At 37.3% G+C, this 17080-nt stretch overlaps 1 protein-coding gene across 5 annotated transcripts in view; it reads right to left on the bottom strand.

Moving 5' to 3' along the window:
* Positions 1–17080, bottom strand: part of LOC120415175 (6-phosphofructo-2-kinase/fructose-2,6-bisphosphatase) — a 50107-nt gene that overhangs the window by 11889 nt on the left and 21138 nt on the right. For 4 of the 5 annotated variants that reach the window (XM_039576631.2, XM_039576632.2, XM_039576630.2 and 1 more), the window contains exon 2: positions 5348–5634. In XM_039576631.2, coding sequence (XP_039432565.1) covers positions 5348–5634 — 287 coding nt within the window. Of the gene's footprint in view, positions 1–5347; positions 5635–5832; positions 6295–17080 lie in introns of those variants that run through there. The other variant, XM_039576634.2, reaches the window with a different exon arrangement.

Here is a 17080-nt window from a genome sequence, read left to right on the forward strand (position 1 = left end):
AGGGTCCTACAGCCATATGTCAATTTGTATGTACAAAGGTAAAATACACGATTAAAAATCATTTTTGATCTCTTTTTTTTCATTTTAATGCGAAAAAAATAATTGACAAGACAACATTTTTCGATGGATCAACTATGGTCCCCTTGGAACAAGCTGTCAAAAAGGGCAGCAATTGGGTCATAAAATTAAGCAGTGTTCCCACGAGCCTAAGCCATCGGCTAGGCTAGGTTCATTTTTTTGGTTCAGGTTCACACCACACGTCGGCAAGCACCGTCGGCTCAGGCTCACTGAGTGCCGTGAGCCATGGTTCATTTGGTTCAAACCAGGCGAGGCTAGCCAAAATGAACCATTGGCTTGAACCTGGCTTGAACCTGATCAAAGAATGTTAGGCTAAACGGCAACACCACAACATTCGTTACACCGTAACATTGTTACACCGTAACATTTTTACACAGTAACATTATTACACCGTAACATTGTTACACCATAACATTGTTACACTGTAACACTGTAACATTGTTACACCGTAACATTGTTACACCGTAACATTGCTACACCGTAACATTGTTACACCGTAACATTGTTACACCGTAACATTGTTACACCGTAACATTGTTACACCGTAACATTGTTACACCGTAACATTGTTACACCGTAACATTGTTACACCGTAACATTGTAACACCGTAACATTGTTATACCGTAACTACGATGCAACGAATGTTGCGGTGTAACCATGTTGCGGTGTAACCAAACTACGGTGTAACGAATGGCACGGTGTAACGAATGGTGCGGTGTAACAATATTACGTAGTAACACTGCTACGGTATAACAATGTTACGGTGTAACCAAACTACGGTGTAACGAATGTTACGGTGTAACAACGTTACGGTGTAACAATGTTACGGTGTAACAATGTTACGTTATAACAATGTTACGGTGTAACAATGTTACGGTGTAGCAATGTTACGGTGTAACAATGTTACGGTGTAACAATGTTACAGTGTTACAGTGTAACAATGTTATGGTGTAACAATGTTACGGTGTAATAATGTTACTGTGTAAAAATGTTACGGTGTAACAATGTTACGGTGTAACGAATGTTGTGGTGTAACAATGTTACGGTGTAATCATATTACGGTGTAACGGATGTTACGGTATAATGAATGTTACATTGTAACATTGCTACACTCTAATATTTGTTACACAGTGCATTATTCCTATGGTTCTCATTAGCCTGGTTAGCCTGGCTTAAGCCATGGTTCATGGTTCACTGAACCAGGATTGAACCACAAATTGAGGCTTAAGCCGAACCAAGTTTATAGGTGAACCTAGCCTAACCGGTTCATTTGGGAACTCTGAAATTAAGCTTAAATTTGTGATATTATTGTTCACAACGATTAAGCATATTTTTCTAAGTACAATGGCCCTCTTAACGACCGCAAAGGATTTAAAATTGATTTTTAATTCAATTTTTAAAAATTAACTTCACGGCCCTTCTTGACAGAAAAGGTCCTACTTGACAAGTCGTTCTCAGGGGATCACAGTTGATCCATCAAAAAAATGTTGTCTTGTCAATAATTTTTTTTGCGTTAAAATAAAAATGTGATCAGAAATGATTTTAATCGAGTTTTATACCGTTGTGCATAAAAATTGACAAATTGACTTTAGTACCCAATTGACTGAAAAATATTTTTGTATTTGACATAATACAGTGGACTCTCTGGCTGTCGATCTTCTCGCTATCAATAATGTTCCATAAATTTTTCAGTACCTTTAAATAGATTACTTTGTTTTTTCGTTCTATAATTTGATAACTTATGCTCTCGACGGTCCTTTCAATATCGACAACGAGAGAGTCCACTGTAATATTGAAATCTTGAATTTCTTCATAAAGCCGACCCTCAAAACGCAAAGACTAGAAATGACGAAAACTTAATATTCCATAATACAAACATTTAAAAACCAGAAATTTAAAAAGCGTCGAAAATTATAAACTCAAAAAATTTAAACTATTAAATTATTAAGAAATTTAAAAAAGGTATTACAAAAATCAAGAACCAGAAAATTAAAATTTTAAAACAAATTTTTTAATAAGAAATTCATAAATTGAAAAAATAATACACACATCGAATTCAAATAAAAATTTTAATCGGAAATTAAAAAATCTAGAAGTTTCAAATTTTTAAATTATATTTTTTTAATTCAACAATTAATAATTTTAAAATAAAAAAAATAAAAAAATTAATCAGAAAGCAAAAAAAGTATAAAAATTGAAATAACGAGCCATGGTTTCAACATTTTAATGAAAAGGTGTTTTAAAATGCATTATACACCTGTCCAGTTGTTTTGCCATAATTAGTTTTCAAAATATCTAAGTATTGACGAAAATTTTTATTTTTGCGAAAAATATTTTTTTGGAATTGGAATTTCATAAAAATGCAAAACAATTTTAAAAAAAGCCCAAACATGCTAAATATGATTATCAATGCAGGAAAAAAGTACAAAATTTATAAATATAAATATAAAAGATTGAAATATCAAGAGAAAATTTGATTTAAAAATTCTGAAAAACTGGATTGTCTATTTTTTATTAGGCTGGTACAAATATATTTAAAAGTTTTTGTCAAAATTGGTCCGAAAAATCAGGGGGCAAAAAAATATTTATTAAATAAACTTCAAAATTTCAATGAAAATTCAAGTGCAACCAACTGAAATCAAATTAAAATACATTCTCCTGCGTTTAAAATCATTTTTAGCATGTTTGGGATTATTAAAAAATCTTAAGATTTTTTGAAAATTTTCGATGCAAAATTTTTTTGTCAGATCTTAGATTTTTCGAAAACTAATGATTGCAAAACAACTGAACTAGTGTAAAATGCATTTTAAAACACTTTTTTCATTTAAATGTGAAGACTATGGCTTGTTATTTAAATTTTTAAATTTTTTTTTTTTTTGCCCCCCCCCCCCCCCCCCTTGACCACGGCCAGGGCCGAGGGACAAAAACTGTTTTAAATATTTGCATCGGCCTTATTATATTATAAACCAAAAATTTATGATTTAAAATTTAAATACAGTCCAGACTCAATTATCCGAAGTCTCGACTATCCGAAGTTCGATTATCCGAAGGTTTGTATGGGTCTTGGAATAATCGAACACGAACAAAAAAATTTTTTCGTGTTTTTTTTTATTTTTTATTATTAACATCAAAATTGAGTTCTGGGACTCTGTTTTTGTCAAATTTAAATAGGCTGATTGCCTGTTGAATTACAAAATGCATTCTTTCGATAGTTGATCGCCGCCAATTTGGCCGCCATCTTTGATTTAAAAATCCTAATTTTTTTAGAGTGTTTTAGAAGTTATACTTAAACTTGACAATAAAAAATAAACAACAGAATTTTTTTTCGTGATTCGGTTATCTTAGTTTCGATTACCCGAAGTGAAATTTATCCGAGGCCTTCGGATAATCGAGTCTGGACTCAAAAAAAAAAATCAAAATTAATTATAAAAAATGTATCGGAAATTGAAAATAAAGTTTGAAAATTCTAAAATATGTAAAATAAAAATCTAAAATTCATCAATTATATTCAAATTCCGTGTCACTCTTGACCCCAGGCTCGAAACTTCCAACACAAACAAAAGCTGCGAACCGGATATTCGCCGTGACGTTTTGGAATTTTGACAGTCTGGAACAGGCCTGCAAAATGTTTCCAACCCAGCGTACACATGAAGCAAACCAAAATGTCAGTTCACTGCTAGCATCTGACTGTAAGCCTACTGTGTCCGTTCAACCACTGCCGCCTGACTCGTGCCGGTCGGCTGCTGGAGAATGAGAGACGTGAAAAAATGAGGTACACTCACTCAATTCGAGTCGTATGACTGACTCGTAAAATCCTCTCTAAACACTATTTTGACTATTTTCAAACAATTGAATGGTTCTAGACTGTGCAAAACACTTAAAACAACCATAACTTATATTCAAAATTACATTTCCACGCATAAATACCAACTTTTTGTGTAAAAACTTGTTTCTTTATGTGTGTGCGTGCAACGTCGAATGAGCGTTGGTCGACTACTGCCTCGCATTGCAGCTGCTCAGTGAGCTAGGGCACTCACGACTGAGTCAGGTTTGTTTATGTCACGGTTTTGCGGTTCAGTGAATGGATCTGAAAAAATCGTGTATGCGTCGCCGATTTTCGCGTCAGGACCCCTGACATTTTCAGCTCTGGTCTGGAATGCATGAATTACCCTATTAAAATTGAAGATTAAAATGAGACATGATGTTTAGCTGAAAACCCTTGCTGAAAAACTTGGAAAGGTTGGCAAAATATTGTTAATTCGAAAGATTTTTTTTTCTCTAGCAAATTATTTTTCAATGCTTTATGTATTGAGCACCGGATTCGAGTGGCAGAAATGACAGTTCTCCCATAAGGAATACATTGTAGAAAAAAGCAAAAACTGCTCGAATGGAAGTTTTCCAGTGTCACACCATGGCAATGGAGCATTTCCATTAGAGAGCCTATATGGAGAGGCGAAATGTCGAAATCGAGCAACAAGACTATGCAAGAACAAGGTTGGAATCAATTTAAAATAATTTTGGGCGATAAACGAGATTTATAACAATCACAAACATTGTAAAACTGATGTTTATAAGAATCTGGTAGTTTTTGTAATGTTTGTGTTTGTTCGGTGCAAGAAACGCGCCAGCGCCAAAGAAAAACCACAAGTTTTTCAACCTTAAATTTGCATGACTTTGGGTGTTTGAAATTTCTCCCAGAACATTTCATTTCCCTATATAGGTCCCTAATTTCCATTCGAGAAGTTTTTGTTTTTTTTTGACAATGTATTTTTATGAAGCGGACTGTCAAAAACTGCTCGACTGCGGGTGCTCCATTGCACCGAAAGTACCTTTTTAACATTTTAAAATTTGGAACATTTCAATCTTTTCGTGCTTTATATTCGTTAATGTGATTGAGAGCTGTCAAAAGCTTGAAACCACGTGCTCGAAAATCGTCGAACATTGGGGTTGAAATTTTAATATCAGTTTGACAACTGGTTTTAACCTTCAGTGCTTTTTTTTTTTAATTTGGGTACTTTTGAATTACCGAGCATGCGAATTAGAGGATATTCGAAACAGCGAACTTCGAATTGACGAATCCGCTATGTATGTGCAGATTTTAGTACAATTATATATCTTCAATTTACAAATAGATAATAATAATTTGATTTAAAACAAAATGCTAAATCCATGAAAAATTAGCCAACCCGCTCTAATCGCATCCCAATCCTTCTATCTAATCTCCCACTCAAACAAAGCCCAATCAACAACCCAACCCCGCTCACTCACCGCCACCTCCCCGCCGTTCTCCAGCCACTGGCACACGTCCTCCAGTGCCATCTCGGCGCAGTGCTGCCGGATGGCCATCGCCTTCTCGTTGTCGGGCCGGAAAAACTCGTGGCTGCGGTACGCGTCGGTCGCGTGCCGCCGGTACTCGCCCAGGTTGAACACCTTCGTGTTGATGCCGATCCAGTTCAGGTAGCGCGACAGCTTCTTCGAGATGTAGGTTTTCCCGCGCGCTGGCAACCCGACCATCGCGATGACATGTGGACTGTTTACATAGTTGGCACGCTCCCCTGGTGTGAGAGAGGGAGAGGATGAGAGAGAGAGGGAGAGAGTGGATAACAAATTTGCGAGAAAGTGAGAGAAGCGAATGTCTTCTTTTTAATATTTTTATCGGGGTTTTTGTATCGATTAATGGGAATTGCACTTTTTAGTGTGGAAATCAGGTTTTTTTTTGCTGAAATCAACTTGAATCAGCTTAAATTCCATACCATTACCAAAGGTTTCCTTGTTGAGGAACTTCCAACCGAGCGACTTCATGTTATCGCCAGATTTATCTTCGGCCGCCGCCATTGCTTGTTTGGATAAGCGAGTATTTTATCAAAATTGTCGCGATTCAGTACACCGGATTACACCTTAACGAGACCCTTGAAACTGAGTAGGCCGTCTGATGCTTGATTCCTGACCAGCACCTGATGTAGTCGTGGCCTGCTGGGATGTCTGTCGACCTGCGGGTTCAGTACGTAATCACACCCCGCGCTGCCTGTTATGACTATTTATGGCAGTAAAAGCAATTATTTTCTTTATTCCACGCTTATCAGTGCCAATAAGTTACTTCAAAAGTACGATTTTATAGTGAAGGTGCACTTTTAAATTAGTATCACAAGGTTGTTTCACAGAACTAAGGGTTTTTCCTAAGGTTTGTGCTATTCGGGTCGTAACTTCCGTATTTCTAAAACACGTAAACTTGCTGAATTTGTTTCTATTTTGCACGATTTATAAGTACGGAAAAAAACTGAACGCCACTCCAGGGAAATATATTCGGGACGTGTATCAACTCTTGCGGCGAAAGAGAGAATGGCAACCTGGCCACACAAACCGGAGAGACTGGTTCCGCGGGGGGACAGAACCTCAATGACGACCCACTTTCACCTTAACATTATTTGCTCAGAAGACCGATTCCCCTTAACAAGCTCAAATTTGACCTAAAAGCTAAAAAAAAAACTCCAATTACGTCATTTACGACCCACCCACCGCTTCGATAGGGGCCTTTCTTCATCGTCATCATCTCCGTCATTATCCGCGTTATGCCGTGCAGGGGGAAAAGACTTTGCGATTCTGATACAGCTATGATTATAAAAAGAACAAGAGTGCGGGAGAGTACCAATACCACAGTAGCAACCGAAAGATAGAGAGAGAGCAAAACACGTGCAAAACAAATTTGTTTACGAGTGTCGCCATGGTATTGGTGAAGGCTTGTAGTACGGCGAACCGAGCAACAGATGGCAGCAGTGGGAAAAGGGGCGAGGTTACCAGACATTTTTGTTTGTTGTCAGTTTCACCTTAATCACTTTTGTGTCACTTTCACCTTAATGAATTTTAGTATACTTTTAAATTTATTATTTCTTGAAATTCAAACACAGGAAATCTACTACAATGTAGCAAAATCAGACCAGAGGACACACCCCCAGCTACCGACACCTTAACCCTCCTAAGGTCTTAGGGTCTATATGACCCAGACGGCTTATAAAATGTGCTGTATCTTTTATTCATTCTAACTTACAGACTTGAAACTTTCTGACTTTTCCTAACTTTGTAAAATAAACATTTTACAACCGGAAGCAACCTCCAGCGCCACCTAGAAAGGGCGCTACAAAAAAACTTACGTTAAAGGTCTTAAGGGGTCTATATGACCCCGGAATAAATAATGCTGGCAAAAATCCATTTTGCAACCGATTTTTGTTCTATTGGCCGCAAATGAAAGGTATGGATGTCTAGAAAGGCACCTATGCTACGAGGATCCGATGTGGCCACTTTGGTCCCAGGGAATCGGTTTCAAAGGAACAAACTTTCCGGCAAACATGTTTTCATAGGTTTTGTTAGATTTAGGTATGGATTAATGCAAAATTAACTATATTTAATCACTAAAAATAAAAGTCATACTCTCCGGAACAGATTTAATGCCATTTAGAACAGATCTTGCCATTCCGGAACCGGTTCCGGATACCCTGGAAGTGGCCTGATTGCTATTTTTGTAAAAGCGTATCGTGCGACATATCAAACTTCATGAAATTGCAAGCCATGCACACTGGAATCAGTAAAAAGCCAATTGGACCATATCTGACCACTCCGGAACCGGTTCCGGATACCCTGGAAGAGGCCAAACTGCTATTTTGGTGAAAGCCTTTCGTGCGGCATATCAAACTTTATGGAATTACAAGCCATGCACTCTGGAACCAATAAAAAGCCAATTGGACCATATCTGACCACTCCGGAACCGGTTCCGGATACCCTGGAAGAGGCCAAACTGCTATTTTGGTGAAAGCCTTTCGTGCGGCATATCAAACTTCATGGAATTTCAAGCCATGCACTCTGGAACCAGTAAACAACCGATTGGACCATATTTGACCACTCCGGAACCGGTTCCGGATACCCTGGAAGAGGCCAAACTGCTAATTTGGTAATAGCCTATCGTGCGGCATATCAATCTTCATGGAATTTCAAGCCATGCACTCTGGAACCAGTAAAAAACCTATTGGACCATATCTGACCACTCCGGAACCGGTTCCGGATACCCTGGAAGAGGCCAAACTGCTATTTTGGTGAAAGCCTTTCGTGCGGCATATCAAACTTCATGGAATTTCAAGCCATGCACTCTGGAACCAGTAAACAACCGATTGGACCATATTTGACCACTCCGGAACCGGTTCCGGATACCCTGGAAGAGGCCAAACTGCTAATTTGGTAATAGCCTATCGTGCGGCATATCAATCTTCATGGAATTTCAAGCCATGCACTCTGGAACCAGTAAACAACCGATTGGACCATATTTGACCACTCCGGAACCGGTTCCGGATACCCTGGAAGAGGCCAAACTGCTATTTTGGTAAAAGCCTTTCGTGCGGCATATCAAACTTCATGGAATTTCAAGCCATGCACTCTGGAACCAGTCAAAAGCCAATTGTACCATATCTGACCACTTCGGAACCTGTTTTGGGTACCCTAGAAATGGTCAATTGGCCATTTGTGTAGAAGCCTACCGGCGGCATATTAGTCATCGTTTTCGGATATATTTTCAAAGAATTTTTTGTTTGACAATATTAGTGGATTTATTGAATTCAGTTTCCCACCTCGTATTTGATTTAAAAAAAAAATAGATCAGTTCATACCGTGTTAGTTTAGCTTAGTTATGATTTCACTTTGTACCGAGACAAATAAAAAATAAATATGCGTCGACCTATGCTTCGCAATTCGGGCAAATAATCAAGCTGTGCTTTTTGCAGATGTATGATTCGCATTTGCTGCATTTGGTGTTATGCTTGCTGTCCGACTTAGTGCAAAATAGACAACGTCTGCGTTTCCGGCGGATATCTGCAGGAAGTGGACTTGTTTCGGAAGATTCTGGGCAGTCGTTGTCCGTTTGAGGACAACTTGTTCCGGATGGTCCTGGTAGTGTGTCGTCAGAGGAATGTTTCGCCCGCGCCGTCTTGACAATTTCGGCAGCAATCATCGATCTTGGAATCCTTTGCCGAGTTGCGATCAGTGGGTTGACCAAGTTAGTTCCAAGGTATTTTTCCAATTTTGCCCAAAATAATATTTACGCAAAATTCGATGTGTAAAGCGGAGTGGCTAGATATGGTCCAAATGGGTCAATTGAGTGGCCAGATATGGTCCAATGGGATTTTTCAGATTCCCGAAATAAATAAATCAAAAGGCCATTTGGCCGTGTCAAAAGCACTAACAACCGGTTCCGGAGTGGTCAAATATGGTCCAATCGGTTGTTTACTGGTTCCAGAGTGCATGGCTTGAAATTCCATGAAGTTTGATATGCCGCACGATAGGCTATTACCAAATTAGCAGTTTGGCCTCTTCCAGGGTATCCGGAACCGGTTCCGGAGTGGTCAAATATGGTCCAATCGGTTGTTTACTGGTTCCAGAGTGCATGGCTTGAAATTCCATGAAGTTTGATATGCCGCACGAAAGGCTTTCACCAAAATAGCAGTTTGGCCTCTTCCAGGGTATCCGGAACCGGTTCCGGAGTGGTCAGATATGGTCCAATTGGCTTTTTACTGATTCCAGTGTGCATGGCTTGCAATTTCATGAAGTTTGATATGTCGCACGATACGCTTTTACAAAAATAGCAATCTGACCACTTCCAGGGTATCCGAAACCGGTTCCGGAGTGGCCAGATCTGTTCCAAATGGCATTGAATCTGTTCCGGAGAGTATGAATTTTATTTTTAGAGATTAAATACAGTTTATTTTGCATTAATCCATACCTAAATCTAACAAAACCTATGAAAACAGGTTTGCCGGAAAGTTTGTTCCTTTGAAACCGATTCCCTGGGACCAAAGTGGCCACATCAGATCCTCGTAGCATAGGTGCCTTTCTAGACATCCATACCTTTCATTTGCAGCCAATAGAACGAAAATCGGTTGCAAAATAGATTTTTGCCAGCATTTTCAATTCCGGGGTCATATAGACCCCTTAAGACCTTAAACGTAAGTTTTTCTTAAGATCCCAGGAAGGTTAAATAGAACATGAAAAGGTTCAATGGCAGAGAGCAATAAAAGGAAAATTGCATACAATCACGAGTTGATGAATAGAGTGGTACGAGTTGCACACCACGTGCACGTCATGAGTTACGATGATTGGTTGCTCGTGCTTTGCACTGCACATTGTGCACTGCTCCGGTATAGGTAATTATTATCAATCAACCTGACCTGATACTCGCAGAAGAACTGGGAAGCGATATGAAGTTTGCGTTTAAGACAACATGAGGGCATCATTTAAAACGTTTGAACTTAAATATATTTAGAAAATATATAAATCTAAATAGAATACAGTTCCGGCTCGATTATCTGAAGGCCTCGGAAAAAATCACTTCGGATAATCGAATCACGAAAAAAAAAATTTTCCTTGTCTTATTTTTGATGACTCCTTAACTACGCTCAAGTGATTTAGAATTTTTAAATCCAAGATGGCGGCGATGGCATATATTTGAAAAAAAAACATCTCCTAATTTAATAGGCAAACGACTATTAGATTTTAACTTAAATGGGGTTGCAGAACTTGAATTTGATGTTAAAAATAAGAACATTAAAAACAAGTTTGTTTGCAGAAACGATATCCAGCTTACGTTTTGATTTGTTTGCGAGGTTGGCAAACTGTCAAACACGAAAAAGCGCGGGTTTGTTTTTTTGTTTGCCATAGTCTAATACGTCCTTGATTCGATTATCCGAAGTCCCATAACCATCTCAAACCTTCGGATAGTCGGATCGAATGGAGCATTTCCATTCGAGCAGTTTTTGCTTTTTTCTACAATGTATTTCTTATGGGAGAACTGCTGTGGTTTCTACCACTCGGATCGGGTGCTCCATTGCCTTTTTTTTAAATTTTATGTAAAATGATACCAAGAAATATGCAGCCCATCAGTATCGAAAACCTTATTGGCCGAAATGTTGAGCTCATATAGGCGTTTATCATCTCCATTCCTTAACAGTCTGATAGTATAGCGGGCTAAGGCGCCTGCACATTGCGTTGATCAGAATTTGGGACTTTTTTTCAAAACCTCACTCCACAAGCGGATTTATGTTCTTTGAGTTTGAGTCTGGGTCAAATATTGGCAAAATCGGTCAACATTTACCCATTGATACTCAAAAGTGTATGAGAAAAATCGAAAAAAATTAAAGGTGGGCAAAACCGCTCTTTTTTAGGAGCCGATCATTTTCGTTCGCTCACTAAAAAGAGCCGCTCTTTTGAACGGCTCTTTAGCTCTTTTTCAAATTTTTGATAAAAAGGTTATTTTGAAGAATTTTGTAATTTTGCGAACTCTTAAATCGGGCAAGAGATTTTTTTTCCATAATCTCTCAGCTTTTTAGTAGATTTTTGGTAATATTTTACAAGCTATGCAATTTTAAATTCTAAAATTTGTATTCGGATAATACTTTAATGTACGATCAGTTATATAAAGAAAAGCTTTTTCATTTTGTTTAGAAAATCATTTACTTTTGGAATTTCAAAGAAAAGTAGGAAACTGAGAATAAGTTTGAAAACTTTAAAGTGGTGTTTGGCAGCAATGCTATTTTGGGATGAAATTAAAAAATAAATTGTGGGATTGAGAATTGCATTTTCAATTTTAAAAACAAATTTTGTGATGCAATTTGTTCGAAATTCGATAAATTATATTTATAACAAGTAAAGACCCGAGTTTAAAAAAGAACCACGGTTCTTTTTTTTGTGAGCCATGGTTCGGTCGCTCTTTTTAGTGAACCGGCTCTTTGAGCGGCTCGCTCTTTTTTTGCCCACCTCTAGAAAAAATTATGAAAATTCCAATTTGTTTCCGGATTTGTCTGCAAGGGGCACTACTTTTCCCCAAATACTACCAAAAGTGAGATTTTTATTTAATATGTAATGCTCTACAACTTTGTTGAGCATATTAAGCTGTAAAACTCGATATTGAAAAGTTGGGTTATGTTGATATTGACATCATTTGCCGTCAATGAAATATAAAAAAAAACTGCTTGAAAAAAATCAGGCATGCCTTCAAAATTTTGATGCAAAAAGTTATTATAGTAATGCTACACTGAAAATATGAAAAATTTTAATAAATTTATAAAAATATATTTTTCCTAAAATTTTATGTCTTTTTCCAATTTGTGTAAAAAAGTCAAAATTTAAAAAAAAGAATGCAACAGCCTAAATATGTTGTGATTTTGTTGTTGATTTTAACCAGAGGGAAAGCCTAACAATTAATTCCAGATTGTCAGAAAAAAACCCCTTAAAGTTTAAAAAATATCTAAATTTAAAACCTAGAAAATAAAAAAAAACAGAATTTTCAAAATTCAAAAACCTAAAAATTTGAAAAGTTTAAAACACCTAAAAATTAAATATTGAATAATGTTACAATTGAAAAATTCTATGAAATTTTGATCTTAAAAAATAATAAATCAAAAATTCTAAATCAAGGAAATTGTTTCTAACCTAATATACTGCCCATGTTCGCCTAAATGTCCCATGTGCAAAAACAGCAAGCTGAGAAAAACGCTAAACAAGTTTGTCCCACACATAAGGCTACGTGTTAAGTTTTCACAAAAAACTGGATTTCCTCCTGATTTCTAGAACAAAGTACTGGATGTTATAGGCTCTTTTGAAAGAGCACACGATTTTGAACCAAACTGCATCAATAACTCAAAAGTGACGAAAATGCATATGGGACATTTATGCGAACATGGGCAGTATATGTCTTCCAACATGTCTGATTTACTGGAAGATTTAAGAATTCAACAATAAAAAAAATCAAAATTGAGTTCGTTTTGCGGTACCTGTCAGTCGGGATGCATTTTTTTTCGCGTTCCGTTTTCATCGATCGATCGACGATCATCGTCGGTGTTTATTTTTCTCTCGTTATTTGTTTTAAATTGCGTTAGCAAAATATAAATTATCATTCAATTCGACCATTCGTTTCCCGCGAATCACGGCGACAAATATTGTTTCAACGCGATTGTTCAAGTCCTTCAGATAACATCATAACTCATCAGTCATTAATTGGTCGCTCATCTTATAATAATTTAAAAGTATAAATAGTCTCAGGGCAACTCTACGTAAATATGTTACGCTGAGTTTAATATTTCACCTTTTAATCACACATAATTTTGATTATATCTTTCCACAGCCGGCTGTCTAAGATTTAATCATTTATGCTAAACTCAACACCAAATAACCGAGAATGGTCTCATCCGCATCATCCGATTGTTTGCCTTGAGAATACATAACACATCACTCTATTCAACAAAATTCATTGATTATTGGGCCACATCATCATCCTCTATGATGAATCCTGGCCATTACCCTTCCCCACTAACAAAATCCCAAGTAGAAGTAGTTTTCCGGCACACGCGGGGGTGTGGATATCGTATAGAACCCACCCTTGGTAGCAGCCTGTGCTAACTAACATTCCCGTCCCATCCCCTCGAGATCTACAAACTGACATGGCGGGCGCCGTTGGTGGCCAACGACTGTTTCCTATTCGCACCGGCTCTAGTTTTGATGATCGTGATGTTTTATCTTTTCAGCGCATTCATGCATGCTGTTGATAAGGGAAACATCATTTGATCGTTGAAGCGTGTAACCGGTTGTGCTGATGGGATATTACGGTCCTGTTCAGCAACGGAGAAGGACAACCATGGGTGGTCTCTCATGCTCATGCTCAACAATAAAAAAAATCAAAATTCAATAATGTTATGATTTCAAAATTTGAAAATTTAAGAAAATAATACTTTAGGGATTTAACAATTTAAGAATTAAAAGAATTGTAAGTTCTTTTATATTTTAAATATTCCTTTTATTTTTATTTTTTCGCCAAGAATCGCACGCACCGTCCAACGCGCTCAAACTGAACTGTCAACACAAATGCACAAATTTTCTGCGTTCCCCCCGTTCTCCATACTTTGCTTACAAAGCGAATTTCAAGAGAGAAAAAATGTTGAAAATAGGGGAATTAGGCCAAAATTATAATAATTGGCATTATTTTTTTCATGTCAAATCGTGAAATTTTTAGCAAAACTACCTGCAAATAAGTTGCACCGAAGATGATTTTTCCACAAATCAATTTTCAACCAAAAATAAACAAAAGAGTGGAAGCGCACGGTCATCTTAAAAAAAATCTCAAATTTTTCATGTCGGTTACTATGCGCCGCGACCAAGCCACCTACGAAGGTCGTCACAATCGCTCAAACAAACCAAAATAATAAAAAAAGCCCGAGTTCAGTGAACACAGTGAAATGTATTCTCTCTTTTTACTTTGTGTGTCACATTTTCATAAACCCCCACACATTCTGAGGCAACAAAAAGTAAAAACACATGCAACAGAGGGGGTGGGGGTATTCAATGCTATTTCCGGTGGGGGTGCAAAGTGGAAACGTGACGATCATTAAATACAGGTAATGAGATATAATTGTTAGAAAATAACTTAAACACCGATAACATCTCGAAATTTCATCATAACTGTCTGTTTCTTTTTTGTGTGTGTGTGCAACCAACCAAACGGGACCTTCATCATAACTGTCTGTTTCTCCCCACAAATTCGTTAAGTAACTGTTATTTCTGTTGTGACTTAACATTTTTTTTTCGGGCGTCACCCAGCGTCGCGACGCTCGTCAAGCTTCAAGCATGAAACCAACAATGAGTGTGATCACTAATTCATTGACTGATTGGCCCCGGCGTCCGAATCACTTTGAGTCATTCATTCACTGAGCAGTTTTACACACATCATCTGCCCGCGCAGCAAATCAAGCGTGACAGATGAATTTGTGACGTCGTCATCGTTGTCGTACGCAAGTAACAGAAATTTAGATTAATGTTTGTCATCGTAGAAGGCGTCGTTGAGACACGTCGTTTTGAGTTTGAAAGCGTTTTAAGTGATTCCTGGTAGTAGGCTGTGGGGAGTTGTCACCGGTTGGGAGCACTGACCTAGCTTTCTGAGATGATTTACAAACAAACGAAGTTGTGGAAAAATAATGATACCTAATTGTCCGATGATAAAATTTTATTATTTTTATTTTAATGATGAATTTTTACTGCATAATAAAATTGATGAAAACAAAACGATTATCCTGTCATTCTAGAAGAAATTTCGTCCGGTTTCGTGACTAAGAGAGCAATTTAAGTCTGGGTAATTGTGGCTACGGGCGTGATTAGACTCACTTTGAGTGATGATTAGGTGTGTGACATGCCAATCACCCACTGATTGACAGCTGAATTCAATGGATTTTGGATAGTCGGAGTTTAACAGGATGTTGATGTAAGCGGATGCCTTCTTTTTGCCTTCCTCAACATACTGAGGAAAAGCTATAAAATCACTCGAAAAATGAACATATTAATTTGACCTTGTAGACCCACCTTCACGTATTCCTATCGACTCAGAATCTTCTTAGCAAATGTCTGTGTGAATGTGTGTAGGTGGGTGGACACAAAAATTGTCACTCGATTATCTCCGAACTGGAAAACGGATTTTGTCTGTATTGGTCTCATTCGATCCGTCTTGGGGTCCCATAGGTCTCTATTTAAAATCAGCAAGTTTAATTAAGTACTTCAAAAGATATGCTAAAAAACGATTTTGGGGGTGGTTTTAGCAAGAAAACCTATCATGTTATACATTTTCAGAAAGTTATTAAAAAGACCTTTCAAATGAGCCTAGAACAACGAGGATCTGACAACCATATCAAAAGTAATTAGCATTTAGGTGTTATTTATACACTTTTTTGAGGCCGGATCTCAGATATTTCAATGAAAATGATGTCCAGGTTCATCATGCGACCTGTGGTTAGTTAGATAATCAAAAGACCTTTCAAATGAGCCTAAAACATCAAGGATCTGACAACCTTATCAAATGTTACTACCACTTAAGTATGATTTATACACTTTTTGGAGGCCGGATTTTAGATATTTCAATGAAAATGATGTCCGGGTCCATCATGCGACCTGTCGTTAGTTAGATAGTCGAAAGACCTTTCAAATGAGCCTAAAACATCGAGGATCTGACAACCCTATCAAAAGTTATTAGCACTTGAGTGTTATTTATACACTTTTTGGAGGCCGGATTTTAGATATTGTGACAAAAATATTGTCTGAATCTTCCATGCGAACTATCGTTGGATAAGTTTTTTATCAGACCTTGCCGATGAGCAGGAAATATTGAAGGTCTGCGAACTCTATCAAAAGAAATGAGTAATGAAGTAGATTTTTTAAACATATTAAGGGAGAATAATGCTATTTCTACTGAATTTATTGACTTTATGAATGTGAGGAAGGCACCAACCACCTAAAGGTGGATTAAGTAACGTTTTTTAAATTATATATTTATATTTTTATTTTCTTTTTTTCCTACATTTTTCAAATATTTTTGTCATTTGTCCAATATAAATATACAAAATAAATAGAAACAAATCAGTTCTCCAAAATTTCTAATTGGTTGAAATAATCAAAAAATAAATTGGAATCATTTTTAATCAGTTATATTTCATTTTTTATAAAATTTAAAAAAATAAGCACCAAAAAATGAAATTGTTCAATGTAAAAAATAACATAATAACACCAATTCAAGCAAGTGCAAAACCTGCATCGACCCACTTATATTAGTGCGATTATTATTGCCTTTATCGCAATTCCTGTCGTTGCACGTCCGCGCGCGCTGTACAACTGTTCCGTCGGTTCGGTACAAAGTGTGGGGCCAATTTTGTTTGCAGATAATGCTATTTTTAACCCTGAACTTGCCGAGCTCAGTTCCCACAAGCCGGCCGTTGGTGGGTGGCGTCCAACCATAATCGGATTCCCGCCACTCTCTCGCTCATCCCACCCCGTGACAGTTCTCCACCTACATTTTAACCACATTGTTTTTAGATTGTCAGAGTGTATTGGTGCCCAGTTTATTGAAAGCTAATTATAAATGATTCATGAAATTGTTTTCACCTGATAAAGTTTTCCACCCAACCCCATACTCCCCTTTACATGTGGGAATGC

This window comes from Culex pipiens, chromosome 2, assembly GCF_016801865.2.
Source record: "Culex pipiens pallens isolate TS chromosome 2, TS_CPP_V2, whole genome shotgun sequence".
In the NCBI taxonomy this organism is placed as follows: domain Eukaryota; kingdom Metazoa; phylum Arthropoda; class Insecta; order Diptera; family Culicidae; genus Culex; species Culex pipiens.